General features: G+C 47.8%; 1 protein-coding gene across 1 annotated transcript in view; it reads left to right on the forward strand.

Moving 5' to 3' along the window:
• Window positions 1-22,404, forward strand: part of XKR6 (XK related 6) — a 294,424-nt gene extending 272,020 nt beyond the window's left edge. Inside the window, exon 3 of the mRNA XM_007961659.3 lies at window positions 19,354-22,404. Coding sequence (XP_007959850.1) covers window positions 19,354-20,318 — 965 coding nt within the window. The 3' untranslated portion in view covers window positions 20,319-22,404. The remainder of the gene's footprint in view (window positions 1-19,353) is intronic.
• Window positions 22,405-23,311: the final 907 nt, after the last annotated feature.

The raw sequence follows: 23,311 nt of genomic DNA on the forward strand, positions 1-23,311 counted from the left end.
TTGCATCTTCACCCACAGCTGAGATGGAGAGAGACGCAGAGCAGACCTGCCTGCCTCCTCCCACCAGAACATGGACTTAGCCTCTCCCACTTCCCCCAGGGACAGCCTTTCTCTAACTTTATGTTTCTCTTCTCGTTTTGAGGAGATGCCATTTGGAATCTGCTTGGCGTCTATAGCAAGTCCTGCTCTAGCTCCAAATGGCTTCTTGTTAAACAATACATTAAACCATTACCCTGTTAAACAGAGTTTGCAAGAATTTTAAACAGAGACTTAAACACTCGCACTGCACCACTCTGGCTTGAACCTGCATGCCGTTCTGAGGCCCTGTACTGAGGTCGCCCTACCAACTAGTGGCGAGAGGGAGGGTTCCTAAAGCAGCAGGAACAAAAACAGGAGAAAGGCAAACTCAGTGGGTTTCATGACAGTGAATACAGATGAAGCAGCAACTGGGGACTTGGAAATGTTTGCACGTGAAATGCTGGAACAGAGAGACATGAGCGCAGGCTTCCTCAGCCAGTGCAAGTGAGCGAGGTGGCTTCGTGGGGGCAGCTCTGACACCGGCAAGTTCAGTAGCCTGAGCATTTACTGCAGGTGGACCACTGACTCTCTTATTCAATAACTTCCCTAATCACCTACTGTGTGCCTAGCACGGTTCCCAGAGCTGGGGACAGATATAGCAATGAACAAAACAGAAAACCCTGCCCTCTTGGAGCTTCTGCTTTGTGTAGAGAGATAGGCAATAAACAAAGCAAATGTTTTCTCTATTAGAAAATGGAGTGCTCGGAGAGCAAGAAAGCTGGGAAGAGAGAAGGGAAGGGAGGCAGAGCCCTGTGCAGTGAATAGCTGTATGCAGCTCCCTATTGGTCTTCAATAGGGAGACCAGGAAGGCACCATTGAGGTGAGGGCGGGGCTGAGCTGTGTGGGAGGGGAGGCGGCCAGGCTGACAGACACCTGGAGGACAGTGTCCTGAGAAAGAGGAGTGGCCCAGACAAAGGCCTTGAGCAAAGGGAGAGCTCCAGTGTCTGAGGGCAGCCAGGAGGGAGAGAGGAGGGGGACCTCTGTAATGGGTACCAGGAGCTCCCCAGGAGGCCAGCGGGGAGCCCTCTGCTTCCAAAGCCCGGCCTGCCCAAGGGTGTTGCCCAGGGAGCTGCTCTTCTGTGAGATTTCCCCCACTTTCCCACATGGGGAGTCTGGGTTAAGGAGCCCCCCTCACAAGTCAGATGAGCCAGGACGCTGCAAGGGAGACTGCTCAGATCTCTCCACTCTCATCTTCTCTGGGCCCCAGAAACATGCCAGGAGACGCCTCCTGAAGCCCATTTCAGCTCTGGCCTAAGGAAGAGGAGCGTTGGGGGAGTCACAGTAAACATGTAGGCAGCAGCGGTCCTTAATTATAAGACACTCACGTCAGAAGCCATCAAGAACCTGAGACCTCGTGGGAGCTTCCAGCTGCAGGAGAGACCGTGGCTAAATGACCTCCAACAGATCTTTCCCGTTATTTACGAATCTGAGCAAGAAAAGCCCAGGAGTTTCACGAATACTGTCTTCTTGTTTATGTCCCTCTCACTACTGGGGATGCACTACTCAGGAAGAGGCTCCAGAAGGGACACCGGGGTGACTCCCTGTGAGCTGTCCCACCCCCTGCCTTGCTAAGACAGGGAAGCATGGTTACGGGTGATTACGGCGGTGGGCCGGGGGAGGGGGGCACTCTCTGAGCTTCACCTTTTTCATCTGGGAAGTGTACTCCCATAGACCCATTCGTTACTGGACCAGTCTGAGGTGTAGGTTGGTCAGAACACCAAGAGGAGTTCCAGGGGTCTGGTATTTGCCCAAGGACCATCCCAAGCCAAGGTTTGGGCCTGGACCTGACCAAAGGAGAGTCCTGACTGCATTCCCGGCCTCTTGCACCCCAGGCTGCCAGGCCCTGGTGCGAGTACTGCTGGCTTCTCAAACCTGTTATCTTCAACACAATCGTGGGGCCCCCGTTGCAGGTCCTCCTGCCTCGTGCTGCTGCTGGGACCTCATCCTTTTCCTCACCCCTTGCCCTCACCAGCAGTCGCCAAGGACTTTGGGTCCTTCTCTGCTTATCAGGAACCTCCACAGACTTCTTTTCACCTGAGAGGAAAGGTGCCTCCCTTGAACACCATGTGAAGCCCCTAATGGGGGCAAAGGGGCCTGGTTTTGCACACCTGCTCTGCATTGACGGCTGAGTGCACCAGGGCCGATCCCTCTCCCTCCCTGAGCTTCAGTGATCGTGTTTGTAAACCCTAGTGATCTCTTCTATCGCAGAGGGGTGTTAGGAAGCAGAAGTGATGACATTTGCTCTTGGCAGAAAGGAAGCGCCCAACAGCGATAGCTGAGGGGTGCACACGGCCTCCACCCTTACCAAGGCTTTGGCTGAGTGAAGTGCTTTCACCTGGCAGGCTGTGTCTCCCAGGGCACTCACGGCAGAGTGCCTGGCTAAGGGGCAGGGCCACGATTAACCTCTGTGAGCCTCATTTTCGCCTTATAAATTGAGAATAACCCTACCTGCCTAATCTCACAGAGGATGCTGGGGACCCTGGCCAGGCTCTGCGGGTACAGAGATGAACAAGGCAGACAGATCTCTGTCCTGGGGCTTACGTTTTAGTGGAGGCAGGCAATGAACAAGTATATGAACAATGTAATTTCAAATATATATTGAGTATGAATACAGAAACTATATGTATATACACACACACACACATACATACACAGAAAAGGTGACATACATACACACCCTCTATATATATACTCTCTCTACATATATATATAGATATGCTCACCCTCTCTATATAGATATATACTCTCTCTGTATATATATACAGGCATACAAACGCTCTTTCTCTTCTCTCTCTCTATATATATGTATATACATTCATCGTCTCTCTATAGATATACTCGCCTTCTCTATATGTATAAATACACACACCCTCTTTCTCTCTATATGTACACACACACCCTCTCTCTTTCTCTCTCTCTCTCTATATATATACTCGCCCTCTCTCTCTATATATATGTATGCACACATACACACCCTCTCTATATATACTCACCCTCTCTCTCTATATATATATACACACATATACACACATATATATACACATACACACACACCCTCTCCATATATGCTCACCTTCTCTATATATATACACACACACATGCACACCCTCTGTCTCTCTCTCTCTATATATATATAGATGTATACACTCACCTATCCTCTCTCTCACATGTATATGCTCACCCTCTCTCTATATATAATCACCCTCTCTCTCTATATATATATACACACACTTTCTTTATATATGTATATACACACCCTCTCTCTCTGTATACTTATACACATGCACACCCTCTCTCTCCATATAATATGTATACACACACACACACCCCATCCCTCTCTATATATACATATACTGTCTATATATACACCTCTCTCTAGTGCTCTCTCTCTCTCTATATATATATACACACACACATATATATAGTTACCCTCTCTATGTATATGTATCCTCTCTCCATGTGTGTATGTATGTGTGTGTATACATACTCACCCTCTCTTGTGCTCTCTCTCTCTATATATATATTCTCTTTCTTTCTCCATATATATGTATATGCTCACTCTCTCTCTCTACATATATATATATATACAATCTCACCCTCCCTCTCTATATATACATATTCTGTCTCTATATACACACCTTCTATATGTACACAAACATATACACACACCCTGTCTTTCTATATGTACATATACCCTCCGTATATATACATACATTGTCTGTATAGATACACACCTCTCTTTATATATATATACACACACTCACCCTCTCTATATACACATACCCTCTCTCTCTTTCTGTCTATGTATATATATATGCTCACCCTCTCTTTCTTTATAGATATATATTCTCTCTATATATATATATATTCACCCTCTCTCTCTACATATATATGTACAATCTCACCCTCTCTCTCTCTCTATATATAGATATTCTCTCTCTATATATATATATATACTCACCCCCCTGTCTTTCTACATATATATATACACAATCTCACCCTCTCTCTATATACGTATATACATATTCTCTCTCTCTCTGTGTGCGTATATATATATACTTACCATCCATCTCTCTATAGACATATTTTATACAATCTCACGCTCTGTGTTTATATACATATTCTCTCTCTATATATATATACACACACACACACATACACTAACCCTCTCTCTCTACACACAGGTATATATACAATCTCACCCTCTCTCTACATATATATACATATTCTATATATATATATGTGTATATATATGTGTGTTTGTATATATACACACACATACACAACCTCTCTCTATATGTATATATACTCAGAATCCATGTTTCTACCCATGGCTTCCAAACAGTGAACTGAGGCTTGGAGAGTCAGTGCATTTGCCCAGGTCTACATGGCTGGACCTGAGCCAGCTCTGTTTGTACGGAACCCATGTCCTTTCCAGAGCATCTCACTGCCTCTGTCAAAACACAGCCGCTTCTGAGAGCAACAGGGCATTGTGCCTGGTCAGCTGTTGCTCCTCAATGAGAATGGATTTCCTGGCACTCTCCAGGGACAGCAGACAGCCATCTCCACAATTTGCTCCAGGCCAACCAGGATCCAGGCACCCTTGAGCCTTGTGCCATGCCAGCTGGGTGGCTGACATTTGTTCTAGAATCTCTAAAGTTTGCCTTTATGCAGCTGGCTGTGAAGATGGTATTTTGAGATCCCTGACAGAATCTTAGAAAGAAGAGACAAGTGAAGCAGAGGGCTGGATTTAGCGTTCCTCCTCCTGGGCCCTTTAAACCATAGTGTTTGACCTTGAAACTCCTTGAGGGGAGGTCTGGTACCTCCCTGTTGTCCACCATATTCCCAGAGTGGCCGCCAGCCCCCAGTAGGCTGCTCAGAAGAGCCCAGGGTCCAGGAGAACCACAATGTAGTTTCTCACAGCTGTAGAAGAAATGCATTTGAGACCAGTGCTGAAGATTGCACTGGTGACTCTTTAGGAACTGTAGGTTCTTTAGGAACCAGTCAGCTACTGTTTGTCAGAGCTGGACAGATGCTGTCTTCATGGCCTTCCCAAGGTCCCTGCAGCTGTACCTCTGGGCCCCTTAGGATACCCACCACTTCTCAGGCGGAATTCTTTGAAAGGTCTAAATCTTCAGTTATTAGACACAGTCAAGTTCACTGTTTGTTTTTGAATTGATATAGAACATTGAGGACATACCCTATCACAGTTTCAACCTCAGCGCTATTATATTTGGGGCCAAGTCATTCTTTGTTGTGAGCGGCTTTCCTGGGCATTGCAGTATTTAGCAACATCCCTGGCCTCTACCTGCCAGATGCCAGTAGCACCTGCACCCCGAGTTATGACAATCAAAAATGTCTCCAGACATTGACAAATGTTCCCTAGGGGCCGAAATCACCCTGGTTAAGAACCATTGCATTGCTGTTAAATGGGTGATTCTGGGTGTTGTAGACTGAACATGGCCCCCTACGATGTCTATCTCCTAACCCCCAGAACCTATAAATGTCATTTTATATGCACAAGGGACTTTGCAGATGTGATTAAGAACTTTGAGATGGGAAGAATATTCTGGATTATCCAGTTGGACTCAGTATAATCACAGGAACCCTCATAAGAAAGATCCAGATCAGAGAGACAGAAGGCAGTGTGACAATGGAGCCAAAAGAGAGATTGGAGGATGCTACACTGCAGGTTTTGAAGATGGAGGAAGGGGCCATGAGCCAAGGAATGCAGGCAGCTCTAGAAGCTGGAAAAAGCAAGGAAACAGATTCTCCCCCAGAGCCTCCAGTAAGAGCACAGCCCAGCTCACAGCTGAGTTTTGGACCAGTGAAATTCATTACAGATTCTGACCTCTAGAATTGTGTGCTAGTAACATTTGTGTTCTTCTCTGCCATTAAGTTTGTGGTAATTTGTTACAGAAGCCCTAGGAAACTATCACATTGGGGAAGGTCGATTTCACTGAGCAATGGAAGGAACTGTGCCCTGCTGACCTCAGAGAATCCAGGGCAGATAGCAGAAAAAGGGGGCTCTGTTCACAGCATCCTGTGGTCAGGGCATCAAGAGCGTCGCCACCTGGATTTTGCATTTGTGGCATTGATTGGGAAAGTGTGTCTGTGTAGGTGTCAGCTAAGGAATCATTTGTTGGGTGTCCACTCTGTGCCAGGCATGGAGGTCACAGGAATGGATAAGACAGTGCTTCTATCATCAATAATAAATGTTAGCGCTATCCTCGGGGAAGTCACAGTTATGGAAGGGAGAGAGAGAGACTGCACAGAAAGTGTGACTATGAAATAGTCTCTATGGCCAAGCATGGTGGCTCACACCTGTAATCCAGCATTTTGGGAGACTAAGGCTTAAGTTCGAGACCAACCTGGGGAACAGAGCAAGAGCCCCCCTATCTCCCCAAACAACAACAAAAAGCCAGGTGTGGTGGTGCATACCTGTAGTCACAGCTACTCAGGAGGCTGAGGTGGGAGGATTGCTTGAGACCAGGAGTTCATGATTACAGTGAGCCACGATCACACCACTGCACTCCAGTCTTGGGGACAGAGGAAGACTCTATCTTTAAAAAGAAATAGTAGGGCCGGGCGCGGTGGCTCAAGCCTGTAATCCCAGCACTTTGGGAGGCCGAGACGGGCAGATCACGAGGTCAGGAGATCGAGACCATCCTGGCTAACACAGTGAAACCCCGTCTCTACTAAAAAATACAAAAAACTAGCCGGGCGAGGTGGCGGGCGCCTGTAGTCCCAGCTACTCGGGAGGCTGAGGCAGGAGAATGGCGTGAACCTGGGAGGCAGAGCTTGCAGTGAACTGAGATCCGGCCACTGCACTCCAGCCCAGGCGGCAGAGACTCCGTCTCAAAAAAAAAAAAAAAAAGTAATAGTAAAGTAAAATAAAATAAAAAACTGATATGGGGGAGAAATGCACAGCATGCTGTTGAGATTATGGAGGTGAGAATCAGTGCATCCTGGGGGGCTCAGAGGAGGTCCCCAGCAGGAGGCGATGCCTGGGCTGAGCTTGGAGGATGAGCAGGAGTTGGCCAGGCAAAGATCAGGAAAATCATTCTAGGTAGAGGGAATGACATGAGCAAGGATAAACATGGCATGTGTATGTGGGCTATGTGTCTCTCTTGGCACCCACCTGTATGTTGGTGGTGTACATTGCTCTGTGCTAGGCACTGAGCTAAGCCCTTTCATAGCCACTTGACCTTTGATCCTTACAGTACCCTCATGAGGGGGCACTCAATTATTACTGCCTTTTTGCAGATGAGGAAATGGGGATGGTATCCAGCCTCATGTGGCAGGAAGATGGTGGCAGCTAACCTGGCTCTGGAGCACACCCTCAGAACCACTTTGCCCTCCTGTCTCAGGAAGCAAATTATTGTCACTAGATCTTGAACATGGGACCAGGAGCCTGACCCAGACACAGAAGCCCTGGGCCCCATGAATGGGAGATCGGATTTGAGCCTGCTGGGAAGGGCTTTCAGCTTTGTAACTCCACAGCATTTGAGACTTTGGACATCAAAGTCATCTTGGGTGTATTGGATTTGAATCCCCTCTCCAACAGCTTGTTAATTTTGTAACGGTCTCAAAATATAGGTTTTATCATTATTTAGGTATGGCAGAACCAACAGATCAGAGGGAGCCAGCATAGAAAAGATAGTTTAATATACTCACAGATTCCAAGAGGAGGGGACACGGCATGCCACAGTGCAGGGGGCACACAGAGAAGCACCCAATTGAGTCAGGAGACAGAGGGGAGAGGGGAGAGCTAAGGGCAAAGGCCCCTGTTGTGGTCTTCACAGGAAGGAGCAGGTAAGACAGGAGGTCTGGCTTCGGATGGCTAGTCTGATTGATTTCTGCAGGCCTCAGGGCTGTCTCTAGTTGTCTGGTACCTGGCCCTGGGGAGATGAGGGCAGGTGGATAGTGACCGAGAGGGTGGGAGCCCATTAAGGAGATGACTGGGAGATGTGGGTCTGGATGGATTGGTCTGCATATGAAAGGCATGCTCACAGAAAAGTTTTTTACTTTCACTAAGAATTGGCTAACCCTGGGTGGAGCAGTCCCTCCAGGGTCAGCAAGGTCCCACCCCCCCGCCAACCCACCCCGGAGTTGTGAAAGCCTCAGAATAAAAAGACTTGCTTAATACAGTAATCTTAGGCAAATTCTTTTACATCCCTGAGCCTCAATTCCTTCCTCTGTAAAATAGGGACACTGACAGGCATTCTCATGGGATTATTATCCCATTAAATTCAATGAAATACGCACAGAGTCTGGCATACTTAATGTCTGATGCACTGAAACATTCAGGAAATGTGAATTCCTTTTCTTCCCTGTCTTTAACCCCAAGGTTTTCTTCTAAATGACAAAGGCATAAATGAATGCTCCCAGGGAACTCCCTTTCCCGCGTTAGGAGAGCATTGTGGGAGGTCATGGCGGCTAGGGATGGGGGCCATGATCCCTTCCCTTGTTTGCCTACTTAAGAATTCAAGAATAGCTGTGGACTCCTTCATGAGAAAAATAACCCACACAGTTTTGCATGTAATTCCAGAAGGACCAAACCAAATCCCTGCCCTGCCCTTAGGGAGCTAGCATTCACCATGGAACATAGTAGAACTAAAAAACCAAAAGTAACGAGTAAGAGAAAAGTTGATCAAGGTGGTACGAAATGCTATGGTGAAAAAAAAACAAGACGGCAGGAGGGAGTCTTGAGGGAGATCTTACTCCCTTTTCTGCTGCTATAATACCACAGACTGGGTAATTTATAAAAAATAGAAGCGTATTTGGCTCATGGTTTTGGAAGCTGAGAAGCTGAAGATTGAGAAGCTGCATCTGGTGAGAGCCTCCTTGCTGTGTCTTAACATAGCAAGAGTGGGGGGAGAGAGAGAGAGAGAGAGAGAGAGAGAACTCAGGCCAAACTACTTTCTTTCTTTCTTTTTTTTTTTTTTTTTTTGAGACACAGTCTCGCCCTGTCGTCCAGGCTGGAGTGCAGTGGCACAATCTCAGCTCACTGCAACCTCCACCTCCCCAGTTCAAATAATTCTCCTGCCTCAGCCTCCCAAGTAGCTGGGAATACAGGTGCACGCCACCACACCCGGCTAAATTTTTATATTTTTAGTAGAGATGGGGTTTCGCCATGTTGGCTAGGCTAGTCTCAAACTCCTGACCAGAAGGACCAAACCAAATCCCTGCCCTGCCCTAGGGAGCTAGCATTCACCATGGAACATAGTAGAACTAAAAAACCAAAAGTAACGAGTAAGAGAAAAGTTGATCTGCCTGCCTCGGCCCCCCAAAGTGCTGGGATCACCGGCGTGAGCCACCATGCCCAGTCCAAACTACTTTTTAAAAGTCAGGAACCCACTCCCTGGATAACCAACCCACTTCCGTGTTAACTGCACCAATCCATTCAGGAGGCAGAGTCCTCATGGCCTAACCACCTCTTGAAGGACCCACCTCTTAACACAATGCTACAATGGTGATTAAGTTCCCCACATCTGAGATTTGGGGGACACATTCAAAGCATGGCAGGGAGTTGCAGTTTTAAGTGTGGTGGTCGGGGAGGGCCTGGCTGAGAAGCTGATCTTTGCATAAAGGTCTTGGTGAGAAGATGACATTTGTGTGACAACGTAGGGATACCAGGGGGAGAGCGTTCCAGGCAGAGGAACTAGCAAGTGTGGCTGGAGCATGTCTGAAGGGCCAGCAGGAGAGGACCCCAGGGAGGGCAAAGGGAACTTGACAGATTAGATTTAAGAACAGCTTACCCGTTGGAGGGGGAGATTCCTGGGACGGGGAAGCAGGCTGGTTCCATGGGTGACTATATATGTGTGTGTGTGTGTGTGTGTGTGTATACATATATATACATATATATACATATATATACACACACAGGCAGGGCAGCCTTGTCGGCCCTTCTGAGGACTGTAGCTTTTACCTGGGGTGACTTAGCACATCAGTGAGGACAGGCTGGCCATGCTGCAGTTTAAAATACCTCCATAGTTCCAGTGGCCTTAAGCATTTTTGATTTACTTCATGCTCGCTACCTGTGAGTCACGGGTCCCGGTGGAGCAGCCTCTTCCTGGAGCATGGGTGAGCACGCTCTTCTGCCCGGCAGGGCCACACATCCCTTCTGCCCACGTGTCTGGCCAGACCAAGTCTCAGCCACACCTCAGTCCAGCAGGGTGGGCGTGTACATCCTCCCACACAAAAGGCGTGTTGAAAATCAGTGACCTTTGATGGTCTACCAGGCACTGGAAGCCACGTGGAGGAAAACATTGTAGCTTAATCATGTTGGCTGCTGTAGTGTGGATAGAGTGTTGGGATGAGGGCAGATGCAGAGAGGCCAGTTAGGAGGCCATTCCAGCAATTCAGGCAAGACAGATGGAACAGAAGTGTTGCCAGCTTTGCAGTGGCTTGAACACTCAGGCAGGGCCTCCCAGGGGTGGGTCCTTCACTGTGTAGACCCACAAGTTTGACTTTGTCAGTGCTCACAGAGATGATCAGAGGGCTGACATATGATAACCAAATTAATAAGAAACTGATGTATAAGCCTCAATGATAATTCTTTAATTTGTGGTTGAGGATGGAAACAGATCTTTCCCAGTGATTCAAAAAATAATCTGAGTTTTGGATTCAGACAGGCCTGTGTTCAAATTCTAGTTCTACAACTTCTTAACTGCTTGATGTGGAAAAGTTACTTAATTAGCCTGTGAGTCTCAGTCTCTTCATCTTGAAATCAGTCTACTGCTGCTGATAGCATGGTAAGGAAGAACAATTGAGTTAATTTAACAATTGAAGTAACAATTGACCTAGCATAGAGTCTGGGTCAAGGTGGCTGCTCAGTAGAGGAAAGAACTTACTAGAAACTAACAGATGACATGATATGCATGAATTCAGAAGCAAAAAAAAAAAAAAGAGAGATTTCATAGAAACTGTGGTAAGACCTGATATTCTTTCTCCCTTGGCCTATCTTGCTTATATTAAAGAGTTTTTTGTCCAGCCAGGGGATGGTGTGATCGCCCAGATTTTGGCTTTCCTGAGATACCCAAATCCTCCTTTCTTATGTTTACACGGGATCACTTCGATCAGCCTTGGGTTTTTCCTGATTTCGTCAGCCACATGTATGTCAGTCCTGAGGGCTAGGGCCACAGATGTGATTGCCATCTCTTCTCTTTGACCCTTCTTTTTTTTTTTTTTTTCTGAGATGGAGCCTCGCTCCATCGCCAGGCTGGAGTGCAGTGGCGTGATCTCGGCTCACAGCAACCTCCACCTCCCGGGTTCAAGTGATTCCCCTGTCTCAGCCTCCAGAGTAGCTGGGACTACAGGTGCGTACCACCACACCCAGCTAATCTTTTTTTTGTATTTTAGTAGAGACAGGGTTTTACCATGTTGGCCAGGATAGGATGGTCTTGATCTCCTGACCTCATGATCCACCTGCCTTGGCCTCCCAAAGTGCTGGGATTACAGGCGTGAGCTGCCGCACCTGGACTCTTTGACCCTTCTTAAGGGTTCATCTGGAGATGTCAGAGGTGCGTTAAAGTGAACCCATGTGGAAACCTCACATCTGAAACACACCCTCTTCAAGTACAGAAATGTAATGAAAATTAGTATGTCAGTGCTTATGAAAGACTATGCTCAAAGCAACCCATTAGACCTGAAGTTATTTGCCATTAAAATGGCAAAACCACAATTACTTTTCACCAGCCTAATATTTCCTGTGTACATATTTTCAACAAAAGTTTTAAAAGAAGATTGCTTTTTTGTTGTTGTTTTCTCATTAGCACTAAGGAATTTAATTCTGACTGATAACCAGGTAGTGCCCTGCATGTGAAGACCACATCTAGAAGTACAGCATTGAATGTAGAATAGGCATTGAATTTGGAGACAGGCCCTTCTAATTTGCATAGACACTCACCAAGCTTTTTAAGAAGGATGGCTGATCCTGACCAGTGGTGTGCTGGTAAATGTTTAACAACCAACATTTAGCAGGATTTGGTGGAGCTCTGGTTTGTACCATTTGCCAATTGCTGTGGTGTAAATACTCCCACCATGCCAATTTCAAGCGTGCAACATGACATCAGCCAGCCCACAGTTTAACAATTGGCCAGCTCCAGCACGCGCAGATCCAGATTCTGGGGAGTGAAATAGTTTCGGGTTTCAGTATGAGCTCTCTTGCTTACTAGCTGTGTGGCCCTGGGCAGATTATTTAACAGCTTTGAGCCTGGCTCATAGAAGGCATCAGGATGCTTGTTTTCTTCCCTCTTGGTTGCCCAAATAGAAAAGTACGTTTGTCACATCACTCCCTTGCCGTATCTCCTGGGGGGAGGCGAGGATGGGAGACAGTGGGTTATGCTTAGAGAGGCAGTGGACGCAGCTGCCTTATCCTTTTCTGGGAACATTTCCAAGAAGAAACTGGACTTTTTTAAAATGTGGGAAGACAGAGGGAAGTTTGACAGATGGAAGGGGAAGAATTGCTGTCTAAAAGGAACTCATTGTGGGAAAAATACAAAATAGGAATTTGAAGAGCAGATGGTGGAGATCCCCCAAATGTTAGCTTCCCCAGGAGGGAGGGAGGGGGCCCAGGTTGAAAGAGGGAGATGTTGTCCTTGATGTGCAGACCGACAGATAACCAGCTAAGCCTGTGTCTTGTTTGGAGCATCTCTAGAGAACCAGCCCACTGGGGTACAATGCCACAGAATTGCATAGAATGCAAATATCAGGATATGGCTGTGGCCACATTGACGTCTCTTCACTGCTGGTTTGGTTTCCTCATCTGTAATATGGGGATAAGAAACCTGGCAGGAAAAGGCTGCCATAAAGAGCTCAAGAGATAGCAGGAAGAGAACTGGGGAACAGCTAAGGGTGGGGTGTGAAGGACAGAGCAGATCCCAATCCCAGCTGTCACACAGAGCCAGGAGGAGAAGCACCGAGGCAGTCCTCCGAATGCCGCACGACCTGAGCGACAGCTCTCCACTGGGGCTGATTTGAGAGGAAAGCAGGTGGTGGGAGAGTGAGGAGAGCAAGTGGCCTGCCTTCGGGAAGCTTGGAGAAGATGAGACAAGGAGAGGAGGGACAGTTTCAGGAGAGGATACAGGGTCCAGGGCGTATGCTGTACAAATGGGAGAACCTTGACCCTGGCTGCCCACTGATGGGAACAAACCAGGGAGAAGGAGCTGGGGAGGAAAGAGGCAGGAAGCTGGGATCTGGGGAGCTGCACACAGCTGACTCTTCCCACTCCTGTCCTGCCCCGTACTTAGGTCCCTCTTCATCAAGTGTGTTTCCGACACATGACTTAGCGGTGGGTATGAGCTGAACCTCTCGGGCAGAGAGCGGGTGAGGCAGGGCTGGGCCTTCACCTCCCATTCTGCAAAACACATTCCTGCAGTTGAGCCCCGCTCTGGCTCAGGGGCAGTTGGTGACCATCTCTAGGCACTCCTGCGGCTTTCTGGAGCATGCCTTCCTCCAGGTGCTGCGTTCAGCCTGTAGGGAGCTCTGGACATTGTTTCCTCCTTCAGGTACCCTTATTGGAGATGTGACTGGTCCCCTATGCAGCTCCACCCTGGCCCATCCTGGTCACAGCCTCCCTGCCTGGCCTGACCCCTTCCGTGGCGCCTCCTTGCTCTCCCGCCTGACCTGCTCCCTCCAGGTTCTAGGATCTTATCCTTTGCAAGATGCCCTGTCACTGTGCTTCTCATTCGGTAGGGCACCCATAGTCACACGTTTTGCTTTGTTCCCCAACTGGCCATGACCCCTGGGCATTGAAACCACCAAATAGGACATTCCCTGATGACTGCCCCTCTGGCTTTGTGCCATTGGTCATAAGGAGTGGCCGTTCCATTTCTGGAACCTGAGACCCCAGGGCTGGTGATCAGAGCCCAAAGGCCCTCTCTCCAAGCCTTTCTCTGGGGAGTTGCCCTTCCCTAGCCCCCCAGCCCCAGGGGTCTCTGGTCCAGTGACCTCCCAGCCAGCTGCACTGCACTAAGGTCAGCTCAGTGGGCATGCTGCCAGCCCTGCCTCCTGGTCTGCACCAGGGAAAGGGAGCTGTGAAGGTCACTGCTCAGAGCTTGTCACAGCCAAACGTGAAGTGTATAACAATTCCTAGTCTGATCTTCGGAATGCAGAAAGCGATGGAGCTGGAAGTGGAAGGGAACCGTGGATGCTCCCAGGCCTGTCCAGGAATTTCACTGGGGGCCTCCACAGCCGGTTCCTGTGTGCTTGGGTCTTACCTAGGAGAATGCATTGACTTTTGAGTTGACTTCAGACAAGAGGAAATTTTCCAAGTGAGCCACTGCAGAGAAGGAAGAACCTGCACTCCCTCCCTCTGTAACAGAACACACAGCAAGCTTTGAAGATGAATCACTTGGCGGTGGTTGTGCATGGTTCTGTCCGTACAGTATGCGTCTGCTCAGGCTGCGGTCACAGAGCACTGCAGATCAAGGTGCTACTGGTCTGAGAAATCTCTCCTGAGACCTCTCTCCTTGGTTTGTAGACGCCTGTCTTCTGGCTGTGTCCTCACATGGTCATCCCCCTGTGTGTGTCCTAATCTCCACTTCTTAGAAGGACCCGGTCACATAGGGTTAGAGTCCACCCTAATGGCCTCGTTTTACCTTAATCGGCTCTTTAAAGGCCCTATCTCTAAACACAGCCACATTCTGAGGTCCTAGGGGTTAGAGCTTCAGTATATGGATTTTGTGGGGGAGACACAACTTAGCACCTGCCTCCCCAGGCCCTTCTCAATAAGAAAATGCATGTAGATGCTCAGTGAATCCTGCTAGGTTCTCCGGGACAACCAGGTGCACGGATGGGGAGGGTTCAGAGCAAGAAGTGCATCTTCTGTCCTAGCTTCCCATCTCCTGCCCCAATTGAGTCCCCAGAATTCACAGGCTGTCCTCAAGGCACCCTTTGCTGATGGCCCTCTGAGGAAGAATTGCAGTGACAGTCCTGTGGGGGCTGCAGGACTTGTTCAGGGAAAAGATGCAGAAGTGGCTGAGCGATGAACATTTGGTCCCTTGACCAAACGTAACAATGTAGACAATGTCACAGACAGGTCCAGATGAGTTCCTGGGGGGCAGGCTGAAGACACGTTCATTGATGCCCTCCATCACAGGTTTTTGAGTCCCACCAGGGCAAGGACTACCCTCTGTTAAGCATTCAGTAGAAACCTGTTCCCAAATGGGGTCCTGAAGTGGGCCTGGCTTTCCTGGTCTCTTCTCAGGGATGAACTCAGCCTACCAACTGCACCAGCTCTGGTCCCCAAAAATGTGCTCAGAGCCTTGGATAGAATGGGGAATGCTTTGGTGATGAGGTGGATTAGAAAGTGATGGGGGTAAGAGTTTTGACATCCCCCAGGCAATTCCCCTCCTTACAGGATCATCTTTGCCTCTGTTGCTGGCAGAGAGAGAGAAGGGCAGGCACTTCAGGGGCACGAGGCCTGTACACCCACTCCCCGTTGCTCTGTGTGGCCAAAGGTGTTCTTTTTGATCTTGGGCAGGTGGTGGAAGTTCACCTTCTCCTTTCACTGTTTGGAGCATTTCACAGTGTCAAGGATGTGGCCTGGCGTTGCAACTCTGAAGAGCTAATGGCTGGACACCAGAACAGGCTCCCACCATTGGAGAAGGCTGATGACCTTCAGTACAAAGGACCTTGAGAAAGGTGTTGCCTGCTGCATATCTGGAAAACTGAACTGACAGAGGGACCAGATGGAGAAAGGATGGAGAGTGGCATGGCAGGAAGCATGCCGTCCTCATAGAGATGGCCAGTGGTTCTCAGGACAGTCTTGAGGAAGCTACCCAAGCCCCTGCACCTCTGCTTCCTGTGGAATAGGTGGGTTAAAGTGGGTGGTCTGAGAAGCTCCCCTGGATAGAAGGTTTTGCCATTCATAACTTGACCAAGTCAGGAACAGATGAAGCAGAGACTTAAAACTGGGCTGGCCATTAGCTCTCCAGCAGACTCCGCAGTCAGATGCCTGGAATCACAGTCTTCCATGGGACCATTTCCCAAGCCCTCCTTTTAAGTTAGCAGTGATGTCTTGCAACACTGAGGAATGTTTGTGCAGTACCCTTGGGAGAAATTCTAGAAGCCTCAACTGCAGTGCCTGGTCAGCTGAAACAACAGTAGTTTCAGCACCACCGCCATGAAGGGAGTGGCAGGAAGAGAACACCAGTCTTCAGAACCATAGCCACACATCTGGAAATGGGGTAGGTAACTCTGAAGGCGGAAGAATGGAGAAGAATTCTATTTGGCTTTGCAATTTGTGGCTGAGGGGCATTTGAATTCCCATTTATTCATAATTGGTGTGAACAGGGCCAATGTCACAGCACAGAGAACAGCAAAGTCAGAACAACGAAGGCTGAGGGTGATCCTAACTCTGCACCGCAAGTCTGTTCAAAGCATGCTCAGAACTCTACTGGATCTGACCAGGCCCCAGCAGAAGCTGAGCTACGCCTTCTTGCTTTATGAGCTCAGCACTTTTGCTTTTCTGAGTAGAAGGTAATAGAGTTTGCTTTATCAGAAGGAACACAACAATCAAGCCTTCTTCCCACCCAGCTCCCGTAGAACTCCCATCTGATTACTATGGGTTGGCAGGACCTACCAGACGTTCATGATTAACATCAAGCAATGAATTCGGCTGGAGAGCGAGGATGTCAGGAGGATGTTTAATGGAAATTTTTGAGGGTGCTTCAGTGCTGGGTCCAGACTATGAAGGTGTGATTTCAGCTAGGCGCGGTGACTCATGCCTGTAATCGCAGCGCTCTGGGAGGTCAAAGTGGGAGGATTTTTTGAGCCAAAAGTTTGAGATCAGCCTGGGTAACATGTTGAAACTCTGTCTCTAGGCTGGCCACAGTGGCTTACGCCTGTAATCCCAGCACAATGGGAGGCTAAGGTGGGCAGATCACTTGAGGTCAGGAGTTCAAGACCAACCTGGCCAACATGGTGAAACCTTGTCTCTGCTAAAAATACAAAAATTAGCTAGGTATGGTGGTGTGTGCCTGTAGTCCCAGCTACTCAGGAGGCTGAGGCAGGAGAATCGCTTGAACCTGGCATGTGGAGGTTGCAGTGAGTGGAGATCATGCCACTTCACTCCAGCCTGGGTGACAGAGTGAGACTCCCATCTCAAAAAAAAAAAAAAAAAAAGCAGAAGAAGAAACTCTGTCTCTACAAAAAATAAAAATAAAAAAGTTGGCTGGGCTCACTGGCACATGCCTGTGGTCCCAGGTATGGGAGACGGGAGGATCACTTGAGCACAGGAGGTTGAGGCTTCAGTGAGCACTGATTACGCCTCTGTACTCCAGTCTGGGCGACAGGGTAATAAAACCCTGTCTCAAAAAAAAAAAAAAAAAATGTAATTATACATCCTCTGCCCTCCAGAAATCTGCAACCTACATCACGTTACTCCTAAGGGAAGTTCTCCTCCCTGCTGCAGCCTAACAGACAATGTGAGCACTAAAAGTTTCCCTGACCAACCATGTGCAGCCTCTGCAGACACACATGAGATGCCCTGTGTGTACCACAAGGGAGGCAGGACATGTGTCATGTCCAGAACTTGCTAGAGAAGTGAAAGGAAAATTGCCATGAATGCTCTTTAGATGTTTTCCAGATAGATTTCCATGGAGAACTTGGGATCGTGTTGCCCCTGTTTGTTTCAAATCTCCATGGTTGTTATTACTGTCAAAGTGACACATGCCCATTGTAGCAGTTGACAGGCTTTTTTATTGCCTGTTCTTCAAGCTAGGACTCTGAGCATCATCTGAGATGATGGAAGGAGGGGGCCTTTGTGAGACGCGCGAAGCAGAGCCAGTGCTGGGAGAGTGTCACGTGGCAGAGGACTTGGATTCTTCATCGGGCTTTGGAGAGTTGTGGGGAATTGGGCAGGTCCCAGGGAGAGACAAGCAGAAGCCTGGCGGTCTGGGGAAGATTAACTGGTGTCTTGATGAATGAGGCTTCTGGATCTGACCTTTGAGCTTAAGGGAGAAAATGACTGGGTAACTTTGATTTCAACCTGGAAGAATGTTGTGGGGAAACTGTGCTCTGTGGGAGGGTAAGGCTTTCCTAGGGAGGTCATTGCCAGTGGGACAGCATTCGGCCTCCTGTTGCATTTACTTACATTTAGTTGTGAAATTTTGGGAGAAAAGACCAACAAAAGAGACCCCAGATGGACTGTGCAACTGATGCACGGGGAGCTGGGGGTTGGTAATGGGGGAATCTTGCTTAAATGGAGATTGTATGACAGCACTCGAATAATGACTGGTTGTTCACGGGTGGATTTGGGGAGACTTCAATAACAATGGATTGTGTTTCATTTGGTTTAGTTGCAAATATCAAGTAGTCAGAGTTGTATATAAAATTGCTCTATGGCAATATGAGTATGACTTGGGATTAGGCACACTCAAACTCTCTGAATATTTGCCCATTGTGGGAGGAAATGCAGGGAGTAAAGTGCAGAGGCCTCAGAAGCCTTGGAAAATGAGTAAGGGGAAGAGGCACCCCCAAAGCCCGAGTGACACCACTGTTGAACCCAGAGGGCAACCAGAGAAGGACAGAGCTTCACAAGTCAAGGCTTAAGAGCACTCTGAGTAGCAGTCGGTTGGAGAAAGCAACAGGGATTGTGGAGAGACCGAAAAGACCAGAGTGGGTGTGAGAGGAAGTCTGTGAAACGGGCGGGATATCCCAGTGTCCTGGATCTTGGTGGCCTTGAGTGGCAGGTGGGGGAGAAGCTAACTGGAAGAAGGTTCAGGAAAGGGACTTTTGGGACTTTGAGTGAGGTGAGAAAAAGGCAGAAGCATGATTCCAGCACCTTCTCAGAGGAGAACAGTGTGGAACTCAAGGCAGTGGGTAAACCCTTGGTCTTCACATTGGTGATTCCTCCTGTGGGCTCCTCTAAGAGAACAGGCTACTGCTGACAGGGACACCAATGCCAGCTGCACATCTGTGTGCCACAACAATCGCATGATTCCTTAAGACTGAACCCACAAAGGCCTGCCCATGGCAGATGTGGCCCCACCTCTCAGCCCCCTAGCAAAACACACTGGCTCAGTATCACCCTTGAGCCAATGAGCTCCCAAAATGGCAAATGGGGTTGTTGAAACAAAAGCTCCATCTCCCGAGTTGTCAGCGTAGGGAGCAGCTGTGACCTCCGAGTTCGGTTCCTGATTCTGTGTTTCTTTCTCCCTCCTCCTTTAGATCGTGGTGTATGTGGGCGTCTCCTCAGCCGGCAGCTTCGCTGTGCCCTGCGGTTGATGTCCGAGGTTTTGACTGTGTGGGTTTGTGTCTTTCCGGCAGGTGTCTCCTCTGTGACTTCCCTGATGTCCCTGGCTTGGGTGCTAGCCTCCTATCACAAGCTGCTGCGGGACTCCAGGGACGACAAGAAGAGCATGAGCTACAGAGGGGCCGTCATCCAGCTCTTCTGGCGCCTCTTCACCATCTCATCCCGAGTGATCTCTTTTGCCCTCTTTGCTTCCATCTTCCAGCTCTATTTTGGGATCTTCGTGGTGGTTCACTGGTGCGCCATGGCCTTCTGGATCATCCATGGCGGAACAGACTTCTGCATGTCCAAGTGGGAGGAGATCCTCTTCAACATGGTGGTAGGGATCGTGTACATTTTCTGCTGGTTTAACGTCAAGGAAGGGCGGACTCGATATCGAATGTTTGCATATTATACGATAGTCTTGACCGAGAATGCTGCCTTGACGTTCCTTTGGTATTTTTACAGAGACCCGGAGACCACTGACTCCTATGCGGTGCCAGCACTGTGTTGTGTCTTTATTAGCTTTGTGGCTGGGATCGCACTGATGCTCTTATACTATGGTGTGCTGCATCCCATGGGGCCACGAGCTAAGATCCTTGCCAGCTCCTGTTGTGCCGAGCTGCTCTGGGGCATCCCTTTGCCCCCCGATGTTGAGCCCATGGCGCCTCAGATCCCTGGGTACCGGGGGACCCAGGTTACGCCCACCAGAGCCGTAACGGAACAACAGGAGGATCTCACGGCTGACACTTGCTTGCCCGTTTTCCAAGTGAGACCCATGGGGCCCCCTACCCCGTTGGGGCGTCCTTACCTCCCAGAAGGGCCCCTCATTAAGATTGACATGCCAAGAAAGCGATACCCAGCTTGGGATGCTCATTTTGTAGACAGGAGGCTGAGAAGGACTATTAACATTCTGCAGTACATCACCCCCACCGCAGTAGGCATTCGATATCGAGACGGACCACTCCTCTATGAGTTGCTACAGTATGAGTCTTCACTCTAAGAGCATCTTGACCCAAATTGAGAAGGGGACTTTAAGTTTGGTTTGCGGCAAACACCGCTTGCAAGAAATATAACCCTCCCTTCCCCCAATACACAGAACCACCGCCACCACCACCAACACCGCCACACCAACACCACCACTACAAAAGAAAAAAAAAATTAATAAGTCACAACCCCTTCAAATAAGCTTTCTTTCCAGTCGCTGTATGTATACAAAGATATTCTCTATGTTTTGTAAGTAAAAACAAAAAGAAAACCTTTCTTTTGTTTTTTACACATAAGAAACAGTATTGAAAAATCCCACGCTATGGTTCATAGAGTGGAGAGGGAGGAGTTGTCTCCACTCCAAAAGAAAAAAAAAATGTTTTTTACCTTACACCAAGTGTAGATCATTTATGGGATTGGTGCTGATTGAAAGAACAAAACAAAACAAAACAAACACAAACAAACAAAAAACCTTCAACTGCCTTATGCCCTTAGGTGCTGAGTTTCATTAAGTACTGTCACGTTTTCTCATGCAAAACTCTCTGGTGATTTTTGCACCAGGAGAGGGGAAATTAAACAATCAAATGAAACAATCTAAAAGTGAAACAAAAACCAACCAACAAAGACAACATAAAGCAATTATTCTTCCTATCTGATTATTTGTATTGAAGAAAACAAATTTACCAAAAGCGAAAGCATAAAACCCGTCCCTCTTTTCAGTTTCTCCTCCTCCTCTCCGGACCTTCTCCCCACTTCGCAGAGCCTTCTAGGAGCTCGAGGGCTGTTTGAAACTCAAATGGCTGGAGCAGCTACTTGAAGGCTGACTATGTGCCATTTCAGCATTTGCCTAGCAAGAATCACATTTGTTTCCCAGTGAAAAGCAAACCAGAACAAAACAAAAAGCCACCCCAATAATTCGGTAAGGACAGGACATTCTAAAGCAAATTAAAGGAGATTTCTATATACATAATCAGTAATAATAAAACTCAGCATAGTAGCAAAAAGAACGACATCAATTTAAAGGCACAATACTTAATCAGTGACTGGCAACAATGATTAGTTCCATCATTTTAAGGCTGTGAACGGTAGACATTTATCACATGTGATATTGTGTAAAGCCTCTTCTGTTTCCATTTGGTGGGAAGCCTTAAATTGATCTGGAAAGAATTCTTCATTTTTCATTTGTGCTTTTTTTAAAAAAAAAAAAATAACACAAAGAGGAAAACTAGAATATATATATATACATATATATAAAAAGTCAAAATTGTAATAACTGACCCATTTCAAAGACTGTTTGGTGCTTCTGTCTTTCACCGTTGTGGTTGGCTGAAAATCATTCAGCTCACCTGGTGCATCTGGGTTGAGTGGGAAATTTTGTGTGTGTAGTATGTGTGTGTTTGTGTGTGTATGTGTGTGTGTGCCCATAGCACACGTATATATGTGTGTGTCCCTGCTGCAAAGTCTTGCCAGAGATATACAAAACTGATGTAAGATGGACTTGGATTACGGATTGGTTCAGCAGAGCATGGGGGCAGGGGCTCTGGAGTGGCAGGGAAGGGATGCCGCCTGCCCACGAGCCCTGGTTTGGGTGGCGAGACTCACAGCAGCAGCGGACTCCAGGCCTTAGAGGCCGTGCCATTTGGGTGAGGATTTGATTCCACTGTTTATTTTCTCATTGTATCAAGTTGAATTTCTGCAGGTGTTGCAAGTATGTTCAACCATTTAAAAACTTTTTATTTTTCAAAGTATTGTTCCTTTAAAGAATATTTCTGTTCTAGGGCATCATTTCAATCCCATCGTATCTCTACTTGGGCACAAAACAAAAAAAAAAAAAAAAAAAAAAAAGGAAAAGAAAAAAATCACAAAAAAGATATATATATAAGTATATATATATATATATATAGACACACACAATATTTTTAAGTAAATACTGTTAGTCTTTGCTGTGTGTAGCTGCGATTTTTTTTCCAAATATATACCTGTTTAGGGTGCAAGACCTCACATTGAACTATTCTTAACACAAGTTCAATAACTGAGGGATTTTTTTAATGTTTGTGGAGTTTTTTTTTTTTTTTAAAAAAACAATTATTATTCAGTGAGGCTTCTCCTTCCCACCCCCTTCATTGTTTATCTAAAACCTTTTTTTTTAAAGAACAAGTTTCAAATATCAGTTGTGAAACTGAATGCTCTCTTCTTTGTCTGGACTTCCTGGACTTCATGCGTCCTTACTAAGCATCGTGGTGCTGTCCTCTCCCCGTCCCTGACCCGGGGGTCCCCTCGGGCCTCCCTGGTGGGCAGGAGGAGGAGGAGCCCCTAACTCTAGGAAGCAGGACGAACAGAGCACACACAGGCAGCAATGAAAACCAGCCAGGAGGGCTCTGCACGCCCATCAAAGGACCCACCTGCGGGCCCCTGGAGAGTCACTTGGGAGTTGGAATCTAGTCAGAGGCACTTTTCTGAATCGCACCAGCCTGCTGCCTTTCAAGGGCTTCGTGCCTGAGCTCTGCGATGTACTCTGCTAGGCTGGGGAAGGTGAGGCCATTGGAGGGTTGGGCATCCGCTTTAGCTGGTGGGGTCCCACCTGTTGTCTGCCTTGGGTCTAGGGCTCTGTGCACCTGGAGCTGGCCCATGTCTGTCCTTAGCGCATCTTCCTTGAAACGCCCTCATGCATCCCCTCGGGACTTCTGCCACTTCTGCTTGTGTGTCTGTTCTTGGATTTCTTTCTTTCTTCCTTCTTTTTGTTTCAGCGCAGTCACAGGTTTTAATTCGCCACCTCTATTTCACTCTTGCACAATTAGCACGTGTGTGTCCATGTGTGTGCATCCTGCCATGTTTACATGAAACTTACAAAGAGAACGGTAGATGCTGAGCTGACTGGGAGCACCAGGAGTTGGGATGGCAACTTCCAACTCAGGGAGGGCCTCCAGGGTCTTAGCCACTAGGAACAAATGAGGAGATCATGGGACATTTCAGCAATCTTTTAATTTCACACTTCTCACTTGAAAAGGC

The sequence above is a fragment of the Chlorocebus sabaeus genome, chromosome 8 (assembly GCF_047675955.1).
Source record: "Chlorocebus sabaeus isolate Y175 chromosome 8, mChlSab1.0.hap1, whole genome shotgun sequence".
Lineage (NCBI taxonomy): Eukaryota > Metazoa > Chordata > Mammalia > Primates > Cercopithecidae > Chlorocebus > Chlorocebus sabaeus.